At 44.9% G+C, this 20,861-nt stretch overlaps 1 protein-coding gene across 1 annotated transcript in view; it reads right to left on the bottom strand.

The window, feature by feature from the left end:
* LOC108681819 (transmembrane protein KIAA1109) overlaps positions 1-20,861 on the bottom strand; it is a 55,349-nt gene that overhangs the window by 2,300 nt on the left and 32,188 nt on the right. Inside the window, 25 exon segments of the mRNA XM_047882487.1 lie at positions 91-263; positions 967-1,032; positions 1,034-1,173; positions 2,384-2,578; positions 3,191-3,412; positions 4,797-5,066; positions 5,459-5,688; positions 6,016-7,444; positions 8,353-8,833; positions 9,186-9,318; positions 9,511-9,642; positions 10,255-10,366; positions 11,184-11,293; positions 11,827-12,018; positions 13,096-13,233; positions 13,863-13,981; positions 14,482-14,623; positions 15,437-15,567; positions 15,923-16,044; positions 16,551-16,670; positions 17,461-17,597; positions 18,057-18,184; positions 18,531-18,725; positions 19,005-19,586; positions 20,409-20,669. Of these exon segments, the coding sequence (XP_047738443.1) occupies positions 91-263; positions 967-1,032; positions 1,034-1,173; positions 2,384-2,578; positions 3,191-3,412; positions 4,797-5,066; positions 5,459-5,688; positions 6,016-7,444; positions 8,353-8,833; positions 9,186-9,318; positions 9,511-9,642; positions 10,255-10,366; positions 11,184-11,293; positions 11,827-12,018; positions 13,096-13,233; positions 13,863-13,981; positions 14,482-14,623; positions 15,437-15,567; positions 15,923-16,044; positions 16,551-16,670; positions 17,461-17,597; positions 18,057-18,184; positions 18,531-18,725; positions 19,005-19,586; positions 20,409-20,669 (5,960 nt within the window).

Below are 20,861 nucleotides of genomic sequence, written 5' to 3' on the forward strand. Positions count from 1 at the left end.
GCGAAGAACAATTACTGCCGGGATAACAATAACGGTGTGCAGGGTTGCCTGCAACACACCTCACGGTGTGCAGGGTTGCCTGCAACACACCTGACGGTGGGCTCGAGGTGCCAGGTGTTGCACGTAAACTCCCGCCAGTCGAGTTGCAGGAACTGCGTGGGTTCGTTGACCCGCCCCCCCTTGGCCCCCCGGGCCCCCCCAGAGGAGGGGTCCATGAGGGGGCCGCCGCCCCCAGCCGGTGAAGGCCCGTCGCTGCCGTCGCTCTGGAAAAATCAGAGGATAATTTGGTTATCAAATTATCCCAACTAATTTTTCTTACATCAAATGACGTTGAAATAACATTTACAGAACAATATTTTGTTAGCATCACATAAGTAATTTCCTGCATGCAAATGACGTTGAAACAACGTTGATTACCACTTGATTTCGTTGAGACAAACTTCAATCATTTTATTCCAAATTAAATTAGCGTTGATAACTTGATACTCAAACAGCGACAGAAAGAAATATTTTGATCAAGAAATGCAGTGAAAATTGCAGTTGTTGTGGTAGTAACGCAATGAATGTTATCATTTAGGTAGGCCCGATGGTAGAACATCAACAAATGTTTTGTTAAAACTTTTATTTTATTTTATTGATTATTGATTAAATGCCAGAGCTTTTTCTATATCGATGCAATTTTGTTATTGATATTGATATAAGAGATGACGAGGTCACAAGTAAATATAGTTCATAAGAACTGACCACCTTATCGAACAAACGCGATACTTGTGAACATAAGCGACTCTGTTATCTTTGATATAAGAGAACTGACCCCCTTATCTCTGTTATCTCTAATATAAGAGAAATGACCACCTTACCTCTGTTATCTCTAATATAAGAGAACTGACCACCTTACCTCTGTTATCTTTGATATAAGCGAACTGACCACCTTATCTCTGTTATCTCTAATATAAGAGAACTGACCCCCTTATCTCTGTTATCTCTAACATAAGAGATAATAAGGTCGTGCAGGAAGAAGAAGTTCCTAACAACTGACCCCCTTATCTCTGTTATCTCTAACATAAGAGATAATAAGGTCGTGTAGGAAGAAGAAGTTCTCAGCGTCGACCGTGACGAAGATGTGGTCCTGGAACTCCGTCACCAGCGACGTCTCCACGCGCGGCTTCTTGCCTGCCGCACAAATGTACAGGGGTAAACATTACTTTTTTTACCTTTTATAATTCAATACATTTATTCATTATTTAATATTATTTATTATTTTGTTTATTGTATTTATTCACTATTCTATATGTATTATATTTATTTATTATTTATATTATGCATTTATCTAATGCATTTATTTCATTATTTATTTATTCAAAATAAGTGCTTTTATTTTGCAAATAAATCATCAAATGCGTTGATTTTTCCAATAATCAAATGAGTTTATTCTATCAAATAAAATTATCAAATACGTTACCAAAGAGCAAACTGAATTTAACTGCAGCCTATAGCAAAAGGGGTAACGTGTCTCCCACTGAGAAATACTGCCCAGTAATGCAGTGTATTACCTATTATTCATTACCTGTGTGTGTACTAATGGTATCTCAAGTTGTAGTATGGTATCTCAAGTTGTATTAGTGGTATTTTAAGTTACCAGGCCTTCATATGCAAATACCGTCAAGGACTGGTGGCTGGTGGGCCACAACTCACCCGAGAAGTCAGGAGTGTTGGGCCCACAACTCACCCGAGAAGTCAGATGTGTATAAGAGACAGTAAGAGAACTGACCCCCTTATCTCTGTTATCTCTAACATAAGAGATAATAAGGTCGTGCAGGAAGAAGAAGTTCCTAACAACTGACCCCCTTATCTCTGTTATCTCTAACATAAGAGATAATAAGGTCGTGTAGGAAGAAGTTCTCAGCGTCGACCGTGACGAAGATGTGGTGGTCCTGGAACTCCGTCACTGCAGCGACGTCTCCACGCGAGGCTTCTTGTCTGACGTACAAATGTTTAGTGGTAAACATTACATTGATTCACCTATTATAATTCAATACATCTATTCATGTTTTATTTACTATATTTATTTATTATGCATTATTTTATTATTTTTATTGTTGGGGCCACAACTCACCCGAGAAGTCAGGAGTGTTTGGTTACAACTCACCCGAGAAGTCAGGAGTGTTGGGCCACAACTCACCCGAGAAGTCAGGAGTGTTGGACCACAACTCACCCGAGAAGTCAGGAGTGTTGGACCACAACTCACCCGAGAAGTCAGGAGTGTTGGGGCCACAACTCACCCGAGAAGTCAGGAGTGTTGGGGCCACAACTCACCCGAGAAGTCAGGAGTGTTGGGGCCACAACTCACCCGAGAAGTCAGGAGTGTTGGGCCACAACTCACCCGAGAAGTCAGGAGTGTTGGGGCCCTGTCGCTGCTTGGAGTTCAAGTGTATCTCTAAGGACGGGAAAGCGAAGATGGTCTCGGTGGTGTGGTTGTGCTCTTTGAGTTGCTGCTGTGAACCCGACACTCGCTTCGGGTCCGACGAACCGAGGCTGTCCGTGCGCGAGTCGTCCAGAACCGGGAACCGGTCCACATCTTGAAAAAAAAATGATTCATTTAATGTAAGCGGGCCTGATACCTGTAATTACTTAGGAAATTTCGGAGTATAAGCCTAAGGCCTTTTGTCTACTTAAGACTAGAGAATTTATTCCGTTACGTATACCCACGCCGCTACGAACACATAGGCTGCTATGTGTACATACTTGAACCACAACGAGCAATTATCAGGCTATAAGTGCGCTACGTGTACTTATAGGCTTATAATATGCTGAATTTAATATGTACTTATAATGAATTCGAATTTAATATTAGAATTCAATTCAAATTTAACTTTCGAACTCGAATTCGAATCTAATATTCAAATTCAATTTTGAATTTAATATTGGAATTTAAAATTCCAATTCAAATAGGCTGATAAGTGTACTAATAGGCTAATAAGTGTACTTATAGGCTAATAAGTGTACTTATAGGCTAATAAGTGTACTTGATCGTGTCTTGAAAGTACGGCCCCTTTGATGGAATGGGTTTGACAGCACGGCTCCAGGTTTGGTATTTTGCTTTCATGGACAAATCAAAAGTATGGGAAAACTGTTAAATACAAAGACATAAACTATAAAAATGAGAAAATATTTCAGTTTGGTGGCTTACTGTCTATCTCGGAGGTGTTGAAGGCGTAATGGAACCAGTCATGCAGCGTGCGGAACTGTGGCGGGAAGACCATGTTGCGGGTGACCCGCAGCACCGTCGCCATGGAGACGTGCTGTACAGGGACCCGCAGCACCGTCGCCATGGAGACGTGCTGTACAGGCGCCTGCTTCAGCACGCCCAGGCTCAGGATCAGGTTCTGGATGACGTGCGTGTCACGCTCTCCTGCACGCAACACTTGATTGTGTAGGAAGATTCGTAAGAATCTGGCAGCAATATAATGGGCCTCCTGATAATGGGTTGTAATCTGATCAATGGTAGTAGTCAAATAATGGGTAGTAATCTGACAATGGGTAGTAATCTCTGGGAAGTAATCTGATAATGAGTGTTAATCTCTGGGTGGTAATCTGATAATGGGTAATGGGTAGTAATCTCAGGGTAGTAATCTGATAATGGGTAGTAATCTCTGGGTAGTGATCTCTGGTAGTAATCTCTCGGTAGTAATCTCTCGGTAGTAATCTCTGGGTAGTAATCTCTGGGTAGTAATTTCTGGGTAGTAATCTCTGGGTAGTGATCTCTGGGTAGTAATCTCTGGTAGTAATCTCTGGTAGTATTATCTGGGTAGTAGTCTCTGGGTAGTAATCTCTCGGTAGTAATCTCTGGGTAGTAATCTCTGGGTAGTAATCTCTGGGTAGTAATCTCTGGGTAGTAATCTCAGGTAGTAATCTCAGGTAGTAATCTCTGGTAGTAATCTCTGGTAGTATTATCTGGGTAGTAGTCTCTGGGTAGTAATCTCTGGGTAGTAATCTCTGGGTAGTAATCTCTGGGTAGTAATCTCTGGGTAGTAATCTCTGGGTAGTAATCTNTAGTATTATCTGGGTAGTAGTCTCTGTTAGTAATCTCTGTTAGTATTATCTGGGTAGTAATCTCTGGGTGGTAATCTAAGCGATCGAGAAATTCAGGCGTAAAAGATGCGATGGTTGAAGTTATTAGCAGTGGTAGATATCCGGTAGAATAGTTCATCTTCGAGACCTGGACCTCGGTCTAGTTAATGAGGACATTAATGAGGGGCTACGTAATAACTAACCATCGTCGGATGTCTTCTGGACCTCGGTAGTGAAGTTAATGAGGATGTTAATGAGGAGCTACTTAATATCTCACCATCATCAGGCGTCTCCTGGACCTCGGTGGTGAAATTATTGAGGGGGCGTTAATGAGGAGCTACTTAATATCTCACCATCGTCGGGGGTCTCCTGGACCTCGGTGGTGAAGTAATGAGGATATTAATGAGGAGCTACTTAATATCTCACCATCATCAGGCGTCTCCTGGACCTCGGTGGTGAAATTATTGAGGGGGCGTTAATGAGGAGCTACTTAATATCTCACCATCATCAGGCGTCTCCTGGACCTCGGTGGTGAAATTATTGAGGGGGCGTTAATGAGGAGCTACTTAATATCTCACCATCGTCGGGGGTCTCCTGGACCTCGGTGGTGAAGTAATGAGGATATCAATGAGGAGCTACTTAATATCTCACCATCGTCGGGCGTCTCCTGGACCTCGGCGTTGAAGTTAATGAGGGCGTTAATGATGGGCTACTTAATATCTCACCATCATCGGGCGTCTCCTGGACCTCGGTGGTGAAGTTAATGAGAGGCTCCTTAAGAGAGAAGAGTGCCCAAGACTTGCTCTTGAAGTTGAGGCCGTGGAAGCAGGCTAATGAGATGCTGTTGCCGTGCAGCTCGAGGCAGCCCCCCAGCACCGTGCCCGTGACGGGCAGGGGCACGGGCAGGGTGGTCAGGGAGAGACCCGACACCCGTGACAACACCCGCTGCCAGTGACGGTGATGGTGTACCTCACCCGCCACACTACCGCCCGTGACTGTGGGTATGAGGGTATGGTGAGGGTATGAGGGTATGGTGAGGGTATGACAACGAAAGTTCAGAGTTCAGACCTATCAGACGAAAGTTTAGACCTACCAGACGAAAGTTCAGACCTACCAGACGAAAGTTTAGACCTACCAGACGAAAGTTTAGACCTACCAGACGAAAGTTTAGACCTACCAGACGAAAGTTTACATTTACCAGACGAAAGTTTAGACCTACCAGACGAAAGTTTACAGCTACCAGGCGAAAGTTCAGACCTACCAGGCGAAAGTTTAGACCTACCAGACGACAGTTTAGACCTACCAGACGTAAGTTTAGACCTACCAGACTAAAGTTTAGACCAACCTGACGAAAGTTTAGACCAACCAGACGAAAGTTTAGACCTACCAGACGAAAGTTTCTTGCTGCTGTGGCCGCCCTTGTCTCTGGAGCGGACGGAATGCTTCTGCTTGTTAGGCTGCAGCGAGAACAGCACCTGGCGACTCGACTTGAACTGCTGAGCGAAGAACTCCTCGAGTTTGTGATACATTTTGAGGAGGTCGGCCGTGGTGCTCTTGCTGATCAGAAGCTGCAGCTGGTCCCACTCTAGGTCGCCAATGATGAATATCGTCGCGCTTCTGTACGCACAAATTTATTATTTCAACTAAATAAGCCAAAATTATATCTTCTGAAATTTAGATAAGCTGTTCTAGGTTTTAGATCTGATTTGTCCAAGAATTTTAGGCTTCGAATTAAAGGATGGAGCACAAATAACGACGATATAATCAAAGGTCATAATCAAATCACGACGAAATAATCACAGTTGGTCTAAACAAAATTTTACAAAATAAAATTTGTATAACCGTTAATTGTATAAAACAAAAAATGTGTATAACATAGCATGTGGCGCTGTGTTAAAAATTAATAAAAAAAATTATAACTAAAAACCAAAATTTGTGTGTTACCTGCGCGTGGCATCATCGCTGTCGTCGGAGGATAGCACCTTCCACTCGTCCCTGAGGGTAGCACCACAAGAGGATACTCTCAACATGAGGACACTCGTGCCCATGTAGTCCAGCCGACACTGACATGCGAATAACTTCACCCCGAAGGTGTGGTCAGGCTCTGTGCCAGGGTCTTCTCTTATCTTCAGGTACGTGTTGATCGTTGATAAGTCGATGATACCACCCACGATTCCACCTTTGGCCTCGAGGTTAGACCCGCCCAAGCCAAGTCCGATGTACATGTTTTTGTGGCCGCAGCTGCCGATGGAGAGACGGCCATTGGCTTGAAAGCCTCTGGTCGTCCAAACAACGTTGCCCATAACGTTACCCATGTTCATGTGCACGTCGAGTTTCGTGAAATTCGCTGCAAAAAGCACCAGAGTTTCCCAGGAGCCTGCGTTGCCACCAGCGTTAGGGTTAGATTTTAGGGAATAATTGGCAGTTTTCTGTGACTTTTTCGCAGCTTCGCCGTCCAGATTTAGCCAGAGTTTGTCACGTGGTCTTGGACCAAGTCCAGGGGTTGGGTGCTGAGATTCAGGGCCTGCCTTTGCTGCTGTTGCACCAGCAGCTGCTGTTGTTTGATTACGGCTGTTATTGCTGTTGGTGATGATGTTGTTGCTGTTGCTGCTCTCACGACGGCTGTTCTCGGTGCTGTCTTTAGATGTGCTCGAGCTGTGCGTGGCTGTCAAGTTCACTTCATCGTCCTCTGTCATCTCATTGACGGTGGACAAATTGCCCAAGTCGCCCAAGAAGAGTCGACGTACGATGGTTCTTCGGTACCACGCCTTTGGGAAAGCCAAAATTTCAGTTAACCTCCGCATGTCGTACTTGAAAAGCGCCGTGCCGATGTCAATGATTGCAGAAAACCGAATGATTGCTGCGGCGTCAGGCACAGCGTTAGGCGTTTGCTTGCCTAGTCTCTCAGCTGATGTCGCTGTGTTGACGTTTTCAGTGACGTTCATTTTCCGTGTTCGTGAAATCTGAAACTTTACGAACTCGACAGTAACGCTCAATGAATTCCTGCGTTCGGAATCGATGCTTTTTCGGGCGGTCTTGCCACCGTACGGATGGAAGACAAACAACGAGAAGTCCTCTAGAACTCCCGTGACACTCAACCCCCCGACGGTGTTGCTCAGAGTTTTGGACTCTGCCGAGGTGGTGGTAGAGACTTCCTCGAAGGTGCATTCGTCGTTGGCTCTCTTGGAGGAAAATACGAGGTCGAGGGAAGGCAATTGCAGTAGGCACTCGACGCGGGACACGGGCTGGCACGAGAAGCGGATGGTGCAAGGATGCATGTGGAAATATACGATCACGTCTACGGGGAAAGAGGAATATTGACCGCCGGGCACCACCGTCCCGCCCTCGCCACTCTCACTCAGCACTTCTGAAGCTGTAAACATTATTCTGCGTTAAGAGTTTAAATAAATTCCCATCAATACCGCTCGTACTTACCAATTTCTAAATGAGGTGAATTTACTTCTAAGCCTTAGGTGTAAAATAGTTAAACAAAAAAATAGAAATTAAAACCAAAATCAACTATAAATAAGGAGACAAAATGATGCAAACGTCAACAAGAATTTCATTTGAAAAGCTCTTCACGGGCTGTTAGAAGCTGAAACAAAAACGGAAGCGACGGGATTCGGTATCCTACGCGAATTCTAAAATCGCACAGATTTTTGCGCCCGATAAAAGGCGAGCACTCCTGCTATTTATTCATATTAAGCATTTCACTACTATGCACATTAGCGTAAATTTACATAGTTTATATTACAGCGTATACCTGAATAAAGTAGGTAATATTGACAGTAGGTAATATTGAACATGTATTATGCATAGATGTTAAGAATGCTAAGAATGCGGCGCGGTTGTTGCGAGACCGTGGGAAGCATCGAACGTTGGCGAGGGAAATTCCATTATAGGAATGTGGCGTTACTTCGAGGGTTAGGCTTAACAGTGCGCGACACTAGCGTATATAAGGACCTTAAAATTCGCGCCAAGGGTTGGTTAGAAATGTATCAGTGTTTCATTACAACCCTCTCTTGGTATTTTCTTTGCCGTAACGCTTCCAAAAAGAGAACCTTTTCATCGTGCCAATTATCAAGTGCCACTCGGCAACCACCTGACAAAACGATAAGTAATGAATACCGGTATCTTGAACCTGAACCTGAACGTAACGTAAATTTGGTGGAGTAATCACTCCGATTCACCAACTTTAAAAGATATGAGACGATAGGAAACGTCTTCTCTCTCTATATATAAAAAAATATTCTCTTAAAAAAATCCCCAATTTAATCATACCTTCTTGCTTGATGTCTCCAGCATCACACTCGGTTTTCTGAGTGTGCGGCAGCGGCAGAGGCTCCAGGGCGAGCTCCAAGAAGTCCAGGATGCTGGGGCAGATGACGGTCTCCTCAGGGATGCTTTGTAGCGTCAGCCATGTGAACAGGGACGCATACTTGCGGTTTGTGGCTCCTGAGGGAGCAGTGGCACCTGCCCCAGTGCCTGGGCTGTGGACCTGACCACTAGCAACACCACCACCTTCACCAGCAGCTGTTTGATGCATGGAGGCATCCCTAGGAATGCTTGAGTCTCCCCCAATGACTTCCTCATCGCGGGTGTTTGCTTTGCGATGGGGATGAAGGGTTGAAGAATCATGGGGACTCCGAGTGGGACCTCCGCCTCCTGTGGGACCTCCACCCCCTGTGGGACCTCCGCCGCCAGCGGGACCTCCGCTAGCTGCGGGACTCTCGACGTTCGAGGAGTGGGACTCGTAGTGAACCTGAGATGCAGCAACAGAAACGTTCACCAACACGTAAACATGGATTAATTGCGACACACGGGCACCGAACACAAACGTGTAACTAGATTATAAATTACAATACAAATAAGCACCTAGGGACCAACACAAATAGCATGTAACTTGAGTCCCCATTACCATACAAACCGAAACTGAAAAGACGTAATAAAATAACCAGTTGGATAGAAGACATAAGTGAAAACATGTAACCAAATTACTAAATATAATAAAAAAAACATGAGCAGCGGTGGCAGTTCCTAATGTATACATGAAACTATTAATTAACCTTAACGTTGAATCTAACCACAGTCAAAAGGTCAAGTTAATCACTAACCTTAACGTCGAGCCCCGGTATGAAGAAGACCGTGCACTCTGCCACGGAGGGGGCGGTGCCGGCGCTGCCCTGACGAGGCTTGGCGGGGGGCGGCGCCCCGGTGCTGGATGACTGCGCCGACTGACGTAGCTTCCTGACAACAAATATCATCCACTGAATAATATTAATAATAATGATAATGAATAACAATGCCCAGAGGAGGGAGAAGTGCAGCCTGAGCTCGGAAGAGCCAATAATTTTGTAAGCGAATAATGTAATTACCGGTATAAATAATAAAATACTGGTAATAACAATAATCAATAATAATGATAATTAATAAAATTACCCTGAGGAAGAGAGGTGCTGCCTGAGGTCAGAGGCGCCGGCGCCGCCCTTGCGTCGCGTGGACCCCGGGCTGCTGGAGGTGCCGCTGAGGTCATAGAGTACGCCCGAGAAACTGCGCTCCTTCTTCAGGCGACTGGGGGGTATCATCGGGGGTATTATTGGGGGTATTATCGGGGTATCATCGGGGGTATCATTGGGGGTATCAATGGGGGTATCATCGGGGGTATCATTGGGGGTATAATCTGGGGTATTATTGGGGGTATCATCGGGGGTATTATTGAGGGTATCATCAGGGGTATTATTGGGGGTATCAATGGGGGGTATTATTGGGGGTATCATCGGGGGTATCATCGGAGGTATCATTGGGGGTATCATCACAACTTACAACGAAATGAGAAGATAAAATAAGATAAAGCCTAAGAACATACCAAGTTATTTTACTGTTAATTTTTCCAACGCAAGAGTTGTTATACAAACACAGGCCTAATGAGAACGAGAAGGATAGCGTTGTTTTTCTATGCACACAGTTAATGGCTTAATTTCTTGATGTAAACAATGGCTACTCGTTAGCTTCGTTGAACTGAAATAACGCACCTCTTGGTATCCTCCTAACGTTACTCTGGTTATTAATAAGTTATGTTACAGCACGTTACCATGCAAGAGAAAGATTACCGCACCTTTTGGTATCCTCCTCCTAATGTAACACTGTTAATTAACACGTCATGTTACAGCAGGATTACCGCACCTCTTGGTATCCTCCTCCTTGCGGCAGTCCTTGTTGTAGAGGATACACTGGCCTGAACTGATGCAGACCTGCACGTCCAGCTCCAGGTCTATACTGGGGTCTTGCGAGCCTCCTGGGGGATATATGGAGGGTAGGGGGGATAAATGGTGCTGCTGGGATAAATGGTGCTGCTGGGATAAATGGTGCTGCTGGGATAAATGGTGCTGCTGGGATAAATGGTGCTGCTGGGATACCCTCAGTGACTCTTTAAATGTCGTACGTCACCCTCAGTGACTCTTTAAATGTCGTACGTCACCCTCAGTGACTCTTTAAATGTCGTACGTCACCTTCAGTGACGCTTTAAATGTCGTACGTCACCTTCAGTGACTCTTTAAATGTCGTACGTCACCCTCAGTGACTATTTAAACGTCGTACGTCACCCTCAGTGACTATTTAAATGTCGTACATCTTGTCGTACATTTCATGCTACACTACGCGGGTTGACCCACATAGCTCTCTAAGCACTCCACCGGTCAGTTGTAGGAGAGACCTCCGAGCGTCCGCACGTTATTCCTACGCTCCCACCCTCGATAAGCTTCTATCTCGAGCAGGTCGTATCAATCCCTCTCATCGATGCTATAATACTCCTAGTGCCTATTGTATAATCTAATTAGTGAGTTAACTGTTCTGTATTAATCGCCTTCCACACCTGCTATAGCCAAAGATAATAATAGATCCCGAACCTTCAGATAGATATTATATTCATCATCAACGATAGACAATATATTAATTAATCCAACACCACACTGAAAAGTGGAGATTGGACAAGTTATCTTAGAAGGCAAATGCGGAGGTATGGACATTAAGAGTAATTAATGTTAAGTCACCGTGTAGTCTGGCGATGATAAAAAAAAATATTTCATAAGGCATAAGAAAATCAAGGAACCCACCGTGCTGAGGTGCTGAGGGCGCCGCAGCAGCAGCAGCAGCGCTGTCGCCCCGACCACTGGCGCCCGTGGACGCCGGGGCGCCGCCCCCCAGGGGCGCCGTCGCGAAGCTGCTGCTGGGGCAAAGGTTGTCATATTAGCTCAGAAAAATTCAATAATTACTAGTAAATTACTACTAATTAATAATTACCATTAATTTTTGAAGCATTGAGACTTTGAAAAATATATTGAAATCGATATTTTTATATTTTATAAATGTATTATTTTTCAGCCGATAAACTCAATTGAAAAAAGCCCAAAATCGGCTAATTTGGCTGGAAAAAAAGCACCGCTGGATACTCTGCAATCATGCGATGCCAACATTCACAACATTCACGACAAAACACGAACATTCCTGGCAAATAAATACGAACATTCCTGGCAAATAAATACGAACAATCCTGACAAATACATGAGCGATATCATGTAGTGCATCATTTTGAATTATCCGCATTTTTTTTTCTTTCAGTTCGTTTGTTAATTTAATTCGTACGTGTCAGACATTTTATTCATTTCATTCTTAAGCGTGTCAGTCTCACCTGACATTAGTGACAGTCAGAGTGTCAGTCTCACCTCACATTAGTGACAGTCAGAGTGTCAGTCTCACCTGACATTAGTGACAGTCAGAGTGTCAGTCTCAGTGTCAGACTGAGTGAGGCTGGCGGTGGGGGCGAGGTGGGGACTTGGGGACTGCAAGGGGAGCTTGTCCCCCGTGGAGGGGGACGAGGGGACACTCAGCGAGGTGCTCACGTCCCCGCCGTCCCCACACCTTGAAACCACGTCCCCAGGGCGGGGGAACCTGCGGGACCAAACGTGGATATAACGGTAACGCTGGCTTTATATATATTATACTAACATGGATATACATGTATATATTATACTAACATGGATATATATATTATACTAACATGGATATAACGGTAACGCCAGCTTTATATATATTATACTAGAGGGGCAAAAAACGCATCGCCATTTCGACATAGCCCCACCTATTACTCTGAGCGCAGCGTTGCGTCTGTGAAGTCTGAAAGCTACATTTGTGATGGATCATCGTATATTCTCGTATCTTCATCGTTTTCGTATTAATTGGTATTTTTAAAAGTACCACACACGCGATCGTGTATTAGCAATACTAGTTTTACTGGCAATACTAGTTTAACTAGCAATTAATACTAGTTTAACTAGCAATACTAGTTTAACTAGCAATACTAGTTTTACTAGCAATACTAGTTTAACTGGCAATACTAGTTTAACTAGCAATACTAGTTTAACTAGCCATACTAGTTTAACTAACCATACTAGTTAAGTAGCAATACCAGTTTAAGTAGCAATACTAATTTAACTAGCAATACTAGTTTAACTAGCAATACTAGTTCAACTAGCAATACTAGTTTAACTAGCCATACTAGTTTAACTAACAATACTAGTTTAAGTAGCAATACTAGTTTAACTAGCAATACTAGTTTAACTAGCAATACTAGATTCGATACTACAGCACTAGCGGTAAGCCAACAGGTGACAGCAACAATCTAATTTTTTATAAATAAAAACAATCGAAATTTCTTGCCCCGAAACAATAGTTACATTTTTATCCTGCTATCGACAAGCAGGATATTAATTAATTAATTAATAATATTGATAAGCCTCAATATTAACATTAATAATTAATAATAATTAATTAATAAATAACATTGATAAGCATTATTATTAACAATAATAATTGATTAATAACATTGATAAGCATTAATATTAACAAAAATAATTATTTAATAGATATTAACAATAATAATTAATCAATAAATATTAACAGTATTAATTAATTATTAAAGATTAACAATAATAATTAATTAATAAATAACATAGATAAGCAGACTACCTGGAGTGGACGAGAGGCACGTCCTCGGCGGTGGACGAGGCGGGCAGGGGCGACTGGGGGACGGTGGACGGCGACGATGACCCACCTCTGCCGTCCAGGGCCAGGGAAAGTGGGTCACTGCCGCTGCTGCTGTCGTGCCTACGATAACAGCGGTGATTGTTGCGATAACAGCGGTGATTGTTGCGATAACAGCGGTGATTGTTACAATAACAGCGGTAATTGTTACAATAACAGCGGTAATTGTTGCAATAGCAGCGGTAATTGTTGCAATAACAGCGGTAATTGTTGCAATAGCAGCGGTAATTGTTGCAATAGCAGCGGTAATTGTTGCAATAACAGCGGTAATTGTTGCAATAACAGCGGTAATTGTTGCAATAGCAGCGGTAATTGTTACGATAACAGAGGTAATTGTTACGATAACAGTGGTAATTGTTGTAATAACAACGGTAATTGCTGTAATAACAAACATATCTACCTTAATTTAACCGCCTATTCTGTACGGCATAACAACCGAGCCCATATATTATTATGACATAATAGCCAGGCTAAATAAATAAATAATAACGTAGAAAGCATTATATTTAGATCACTACATGTTCATGATTGTCTCTTACATCATAACAATCATAGTTTGGCTCACCGCTGTTTAGGTTCAGAGATCTCGAGTGTGAGATAAAGCATTATAGTTAAAGCATGACATGTTCATAATTGTTTTAACAATAATAACAATAGTTAGTTAACTAAATAACAATCATAGTTCGGCTCACCGCTGTTTAGGTTCAGAGATCTCGAGTGTGGGCGAGGGGACCCTGAAGCTTCGGGACGCTGACATGTGACCAGAGCCGGGCTTGGAGGCGAGACCGAGGCGGTCCCGCATGCTGTTAGCCTGCACATAGTGATGATATGCTAGTTATAGTGATGCTATACTGGTGATAGTGAAGCTATACTGGTGATAGTGAAGCTATACTGGTGATAGTGATGCTGTACTAGTGATAGTGATGATATACTGGTGATAGTGAAACTATACTAGTGATACTATATACGTACTATATACCTTCACACTCTGCAGCACCACACGGACCACACACCTTCACACTCTGCAGCACCACACGAACCACACCACCTTGACACTCTGCAGCACCACACGGAGGACCACACGAACCACACCACCTTGACACTCTGCAGCACCACACGGAGTACCACACGGACCACACACCTTAACACTATGCAGCACCACACAGACCACAGCACCTTAACACTCTGCAGCACCACACGCAGCACCACACGGACCACACACCTTAACACTCTGCAGCACCACACGGACCACACTACCACACCACCTTAACACTCTGCAGCACCACACGGAGTACCACACGGACCACACACCTTAACACTCTGCCGGCGCAGTTTCTGCATGACGTCTCTCCTGAAGTCGCAGAAGACGGCCGTCTCCAGCACCTGCAGGCGCTTCATCTCCTGCTTCACCCACGCGTCCGACGCGCCCACGCTCTTCAGGGCCGCTACCGTCCTGCCATCATTTATATCATTGCAACGTAATGATAAGTTTTGCAGCGTCAGTGATAACTATTACAGATTCACCGACAACCATTGCAGCTTCCGAGCTTCCGTGATCGTCCCTAGTTTATAAATACTGTTGTGCGCGATGCGCATCTGCGTACGTTAGTATGACGTCACGCAATTTTTATCCTAGAATGGCGGAGCACAAAGGGAGGAGTTATCGAACTAGCCACTTACTAGCGCATCCCCTCATTCGGCTGTGCGCACTCACGCTGAACTGTGCAGCGTTCCAGTGCCCAATAGTCATTTAACGATTTGTTATCTTCGATTTCCGGAGCTTCCGATTTGTGTATTTCAGAAACATCGTCTATTTTCAACCAGAGGCCTTGTTTAAATGCAGCCTTTAACTGCACCCAATTGAAATTTTGAACAGAAAGGTTTTACTTTTTTTTTGTTCTGTCCTTTGTTTTCAAATTTATGTTTTCGTTTTTTTTAATTTCGGCGGTAATAATAGGACGCCGTAAAGTTATCTATAAAATTATGGTTAACTCGTGCGGAATTTTCTTGGCTTTTATTTTTATTTTTAAATGTATTGAAATATGCACGAAGAAAATTTCGGTGGAAATTCGTAAGCTTTTGGTTAATGCTTACGTATCCTATTTGGTGCGATAGGTTGTCCTTGTCTCACTTCGCCTGCTCATTCATCTCGACTCACTTGGCCTGCTCATTCATCTCGACTCACTTGGCCTGCTCATTCATCTCGACTCACTTGGCCTGCTCATTCATCACGACTCACTTGGCCTGCTCATTCATCTCGACTCACTTGGCCTGCTCATTCATCTCTATCTCGAGGAGCTTGGCGCGTTGTCTGGGGTCGAGGTTGGGGTCGAAGACCGCGGCAGGGAGACTGTCCGGGAACTGCAGGGCCTGCCGCCGCGACGACGCTGACTCTGGCTGGTGGTAAAAAAGTGGGTCAAGAACAAGCAACAAGATAGGTAAAAGTGGGTCAAGAGCAAGCAAAATTAAAAGTTTCTTCTTACATTTTCAACTGCTCGCCAAACAATTTTATATTCTCGGGAGTTTACTTTGCTGTTCGTAAGAAGCTAATGTCATGACCAGCGTCTTGGATATACCTTAAATAAATTATAATGAATTTGTTGATTGTAGTCTATGAGGTAAAGTATCATGGCTACCAGCATTATTAATATATTAAATGCAGTGCATGAGGTAAAGTATCATGACTACCAGCTTTGAGGTAAAGTATCATGGCTAGTATTATTAGCATATTAAATGCAGTGTACAAGACGACCTGAGCAGCGTTAAGGTCGCCGCCGTCATGGCTGAAGGTTTCGTCGTCATCGTCGTCGTCAGAGTCGAGCTCGTGTGACGGGGTGACATGACCGGGCGTGGCGGCCGCCTCGTCGGGGGACCCTGGCATGGTGGGAAATGATGATAAAGCGTAGAAATACCTTTTAATACCAGCAATAATGTTGCATAAATAAATAATGGTCTGCTAGATAGGTAAACATCGTCTCACTTGTCCATCATCTATAGTCGTTTCTGTTGACAACAACACTGATATCGTCATGAGAGCCAATAATTGATGGGATCTTATCCTATAGAAGGATGCCTTGCACATGGATTGTCTGGAATATAATGGAAAACTCCTAACAAAGACCCAACAACAAATAGAGAAGACACAGTAACAGAGGACCTGTGAGGAATTTCATGTTATCATGTTAAGGAACTGCACTAACATACATAAAAGCACGCCTTTAAACTATTTTGATTAAATAATACGCAAGAAAGATGAGGGTGTGGGCAGGTTAAGTCAATAACAGAAGCAACAGCGAGGCAGATACAGTTACGAGGCTTCTTCAATTATGTAATCAAGTTATTGTAAGTAAACAAGAGACAAGAAGTATGAAGGATGCTACCAGTGATGGTGGTGAGGGTGCGGGCGAGGGCGCTGAGCTGCTTGCCGATGTTGATGTCCATGAGCAGGTCTACGCCCTCCATCTGCCAGCCCACGTGCAGCAGCCACACTGCCGCGCCGCCTGATGTTGATACAAGAGTTTTAGGGATAACAATAATAATAATAATTAACTAGTCTTAAGGATAATAATAATAATTAGCTAGTCTTAAGGACCTCCATCTGCCAGCCCACGTGCAGCAGCCACACTGCCGCGCCGCCTGATGTTGATACAAGAGTTTTAGGGATAACAATAATAATAATAATTAACTAGTCTTAAGGATAATAATAATAATTAGCTAGTCTTAAGGACCTCCATCTGCCAGCCCACGTGCAGCAGCCACACTGCCGCGCCGCCTGATGTTAAGAAAACACTCTTAAGGATAACAATTATAACTATAACCGCTCTTATGAGCCTGATGTTAAGAAAACAATTTTAGCGATAACAATTATAACTATAACCGCTCTTATGAATACTAATAATAATAAGTGACGTAATGAATAATGTCGTCTTAGCAGCCACACAGGGGTTCCGACTGTAAAGGATTGACCAGTCTTAAGAATAATGATAATGATAATTATTATTAACGGCAACAAATAATCTCGTCTTAGTTGCTAGTGATGCCACTGAAATTTCTTAGAGTAATGGTAATGACTAGATTCTGAAATAGCAGACTTGGCAAGAGTTAACTTTTCAGAGAGCAGACTTGGCAAGACTCGACATTTGATATATCAGACTTAGGCTTGGCAGACGTTGACATTCGAGATAGCAGACTTGTCAAAAAGAACATTTGATATAGGAATATTAGCAAGGGTTGTCATATAAGACTGAAACAAGTTCTTATAAGGGTTATAGTATAAGGACAAGTCCTAACCCTTGTCAGTGTGCGTGGTGCGGGTACGGCTGCAGACCTCGTAGGTGCCCTCAGACACGGTGCAGAGGTTCATGAGGGACGCGTCCTTCAGGTCAGGCTTCCACTCGTCCAGACTTGTCTCGAACTCGGGGGCAAACCTGCGTATGGTTATATGATTTATTCTGGGTACCATTATACCATATGTTCTGCGTATGATTATATGATGTAATCTGCATATGATTATACGATATAATCTGCATACGATTGCACAATTTCATTTGCTGATGATTTTACGATCAAACTGGAGAACGATTGTACAATTAAATCTGTATTAAAGCCTGTGAAGCGCGCCCACCTCATACAGAAGCCCGTGAAGCGTGCCCACCTCATACAGAAGCCCGTGAAGCGCGCCCACCTCATACAGAAGCCCGTGAAGCGCGCCCACCTCATACAGAAGCCCGTGAAGCGCGCCCACCTCATACAGAAGCCTGTGAAACCCACCTCATACAGAAGCCCGTGAAGCGTCCACCTCATACAAAAGCCTGTGAAGCGCCCACCTCATACAGAAGCCCGTGAAGCGCCCCCACCTCATACAGAAGCCCGTGAAGCGCGCCCACCTCATACAGAAGCCCGTGAAGCGCGCCTTGCAGACGAGAGAGCCAGAGTTGCAGGCGGAGATGCTGGTGCTCTCGAGCGTCATGACCAACGCGTCACGCGTCTCTGTCGAGTCCGCCTGCTGCGTCGCCTGCAACGTCAAGTTAAGAGCATCAACTTGCAGGAATGTTAATGGAATAGTTTATTAGTTAATAGAATAGAATACACTGAGGGCATGGGGCTGTAGAGTCCGCTCATCAAAGGCATGGGTTTTTGGGGTACGCTTACCGAGGGCACGGGTTGAGAGGTCCGCTCGCAAAGGACACGGAGTATAGGAGTCTGTTCACCGAGGGCACGAGGTATAGGGGTCCACGCACCGAGGGCACGGGGTTGAGGGGTTCACTCACCGAGGGCACGGGGTTGAAGGGTCCACTCACAGAGGGCACGGGGTTGAGGGGTCCACTCACCGAGGGCACGAGGTTGAGGGGTCCACTCACCGAGGGCACGGGGTTGAGGGGCAGACACACCCCGAGGTCGTCCACCGTCAGCTGGAGGAAGAGGTTGGACCGCGGGACCGATGATCGCGCGGACCCGCCAGCGCTGCTGCTGCTCAGACTTGACGTCAGGTTAGGCCCGAGGGACGCGAACTGCGGGACCTTCTCGAACACCTGCTGCGTCGCCGTCAGTACCTCCTGCCACCAGAAAAACTTAGATTAGAAGAGTGCTACCAATTGCAGCAGGCATTCTGTAGTCATAAGCATTCCAGTAGTTGTAAGCGTGCCATTAGTCGCAAGGGTTCCAGTAGTTGTAAGTGCTCAAGTAGTCAGAAGCGTTCAAGTAGTCAGAAGCGTTCAAGTAGTCAGAAGCATTCCAGTAGTCCTAGGCTAAGAATTCCAGTAGTCGTAAGCATTCCAGTAGTTGTAAGCGTGCCAGTAGTCACAAGCGTTCCAGTAGTCATAAGCATCACTAACCTTATTGAGCGAGGCCCGCTGTTCGTTCCAGTAGTCGTAAGCGTTTCTGTAATTAAGCCAGACGAGCACGGCGCGGTCTACGGCCATGGGCTGCACGCAGACCAGAGGACGCGTGAGGCTGATCAGCACCACCTCCCCCTCAGGCCCCACAGAGGACAGCTCGTTGTGGAAGGCGTTACGCAGGTTGATGCGGGTTCTGAAGTAAGCAAGCTGCTGCAGTTCAGGCTCGACTTCCTCGAACATGTCGTTGCGGATGAGCTGCCCCAGGGCGAGGTTGAGGTCAACTTGCGCCCTGCCGTATATCCTGGAGGCTTGGCACCCCCCGGTGGGGGCGCCGCCCCCTGAGTCGATGCGGTTACTGAGGTGCAGCTCGACGGCGCCCGTCTCAAGTCGGACCGCAGACTGCGTGGGTGTCGTGCCCGTCATGGTGATGCCCCGCAGACGAAGTTGCAGGGAGAACAGCAGCTGTCGGGGACGGGGGGCACGCCGGGGAGGGGCTGAGTCGTCGTGGGTCGCGTCGTCCCACCACAGCGGGACGGGCTTGTCCCCACCTGCCATCTTCTGCACCACTTCGTTCACTTCCTGAGCGGGATAAGAAATTTATCTTAACGGTCTTAACATAGTTAAGTTAGAGGGGTAATAAATTCACGTAAAGTATAAATAGAACGGATATAATAAAGATGTAGCTCAGTCAATAAAACTTTATTTCACAATTCGCATTCACTAGTCATGAAAATTTGAATGAAATCCAGCAACCATAATAAAAAAACAGATCCTAATCATATTCTACAAACAAACTTTATATATATTGGAAAATCAGCCGCTAATGTTCGATTCAGCTCTAGGCTTTAAGTGCAGCCTCTGGGAAGCTTGCAAGCTCGGTGGCAAGACTCTGCTCAGCTAACCCTTCTCATATTCTTAGGTCACACTGAGAGTATTGAAACTCTGGACATACTCTCATACTCTGAGAGTATTTACACACACTGGACACGCTTGTCATACTCTCAGGACACACTTGTCATAATCTCAGGACACACTTGTCATATAATCACGCGACTATAACATTTAGAAAAGAGATTTTGAATAGAAGCTTATTTTGATCTGGTGGTCAAACAGACCCAGAATAATAATATAATACGAGAATATTATAACTCTAAGCCGAGTGTAGCGACTCCCGGACATATGTCGGAGCGCTACCCGAAATTTGTCTGGTAAACCGACCATGCAGCTCCTCACCTTCATGAAGACCTTCTGCACGAAGACCAGGTGGTTGAGCAGGTCTGTGGTAAGACTGTGTAAATCGACCATGCAGCTCCTCACCTTCATGAAGACTTTCTGCACGAAGACCAGGTGGTTGAGCAGGTCTGTGGTAAGACTGTGTAAATCGACCACGCAGCTCCTCACCTTCATGAAGACTTTCTGCACGAAGACCAGGTGGTTGAGCAGGTCTGTGGTGAGACTGTGCTCCAGAGAACCTATCTCGGCGACGCCGTTGAGGTAATTGCCCTTCCTCATGACGATGCTGCTCTCGCTGCCGCCCCCGGGAGGTGCCGTCTGCAGGCCTCCAGAGGGAGCACCAGAGGCGTCGTCTTGAATGTATTCTGCCTCGACGTGCACCTGCGGCAGGTCAATGCAGGCCTCCGACGGGAGCTGGCTGTCCCCGGGCTGCACGAGACCGAATAATAATAAATATGTACTCGTACGTCTTAGGAGACCTCATAAAATGTGTACTATTAATACATAATACTCGCAGTTCTCAGTTATGAGACCTAATAAATATGTACTATTAAATACATAATAAATATGTACTCGTAGGTCTCAGTTATGAGACCTAATAAATTTGTACTATTATATACA

Source organism: Hyalella azteca, unplaced genomic scaffold, assembly GCF_000764305.2.
Source record: "Hyalella azteca isolate HAZT.00-mixed unplaced genomic scaffold, Hazt_2.0.2 contig10570, whole genome shotgun sequence".
Lineage (NCBI taxonomy): Eukaryota > Metazoa > Arthropoda > Malacostraca > Amphipoda > Hyalellidae > Hyalella > Hyalella azteca.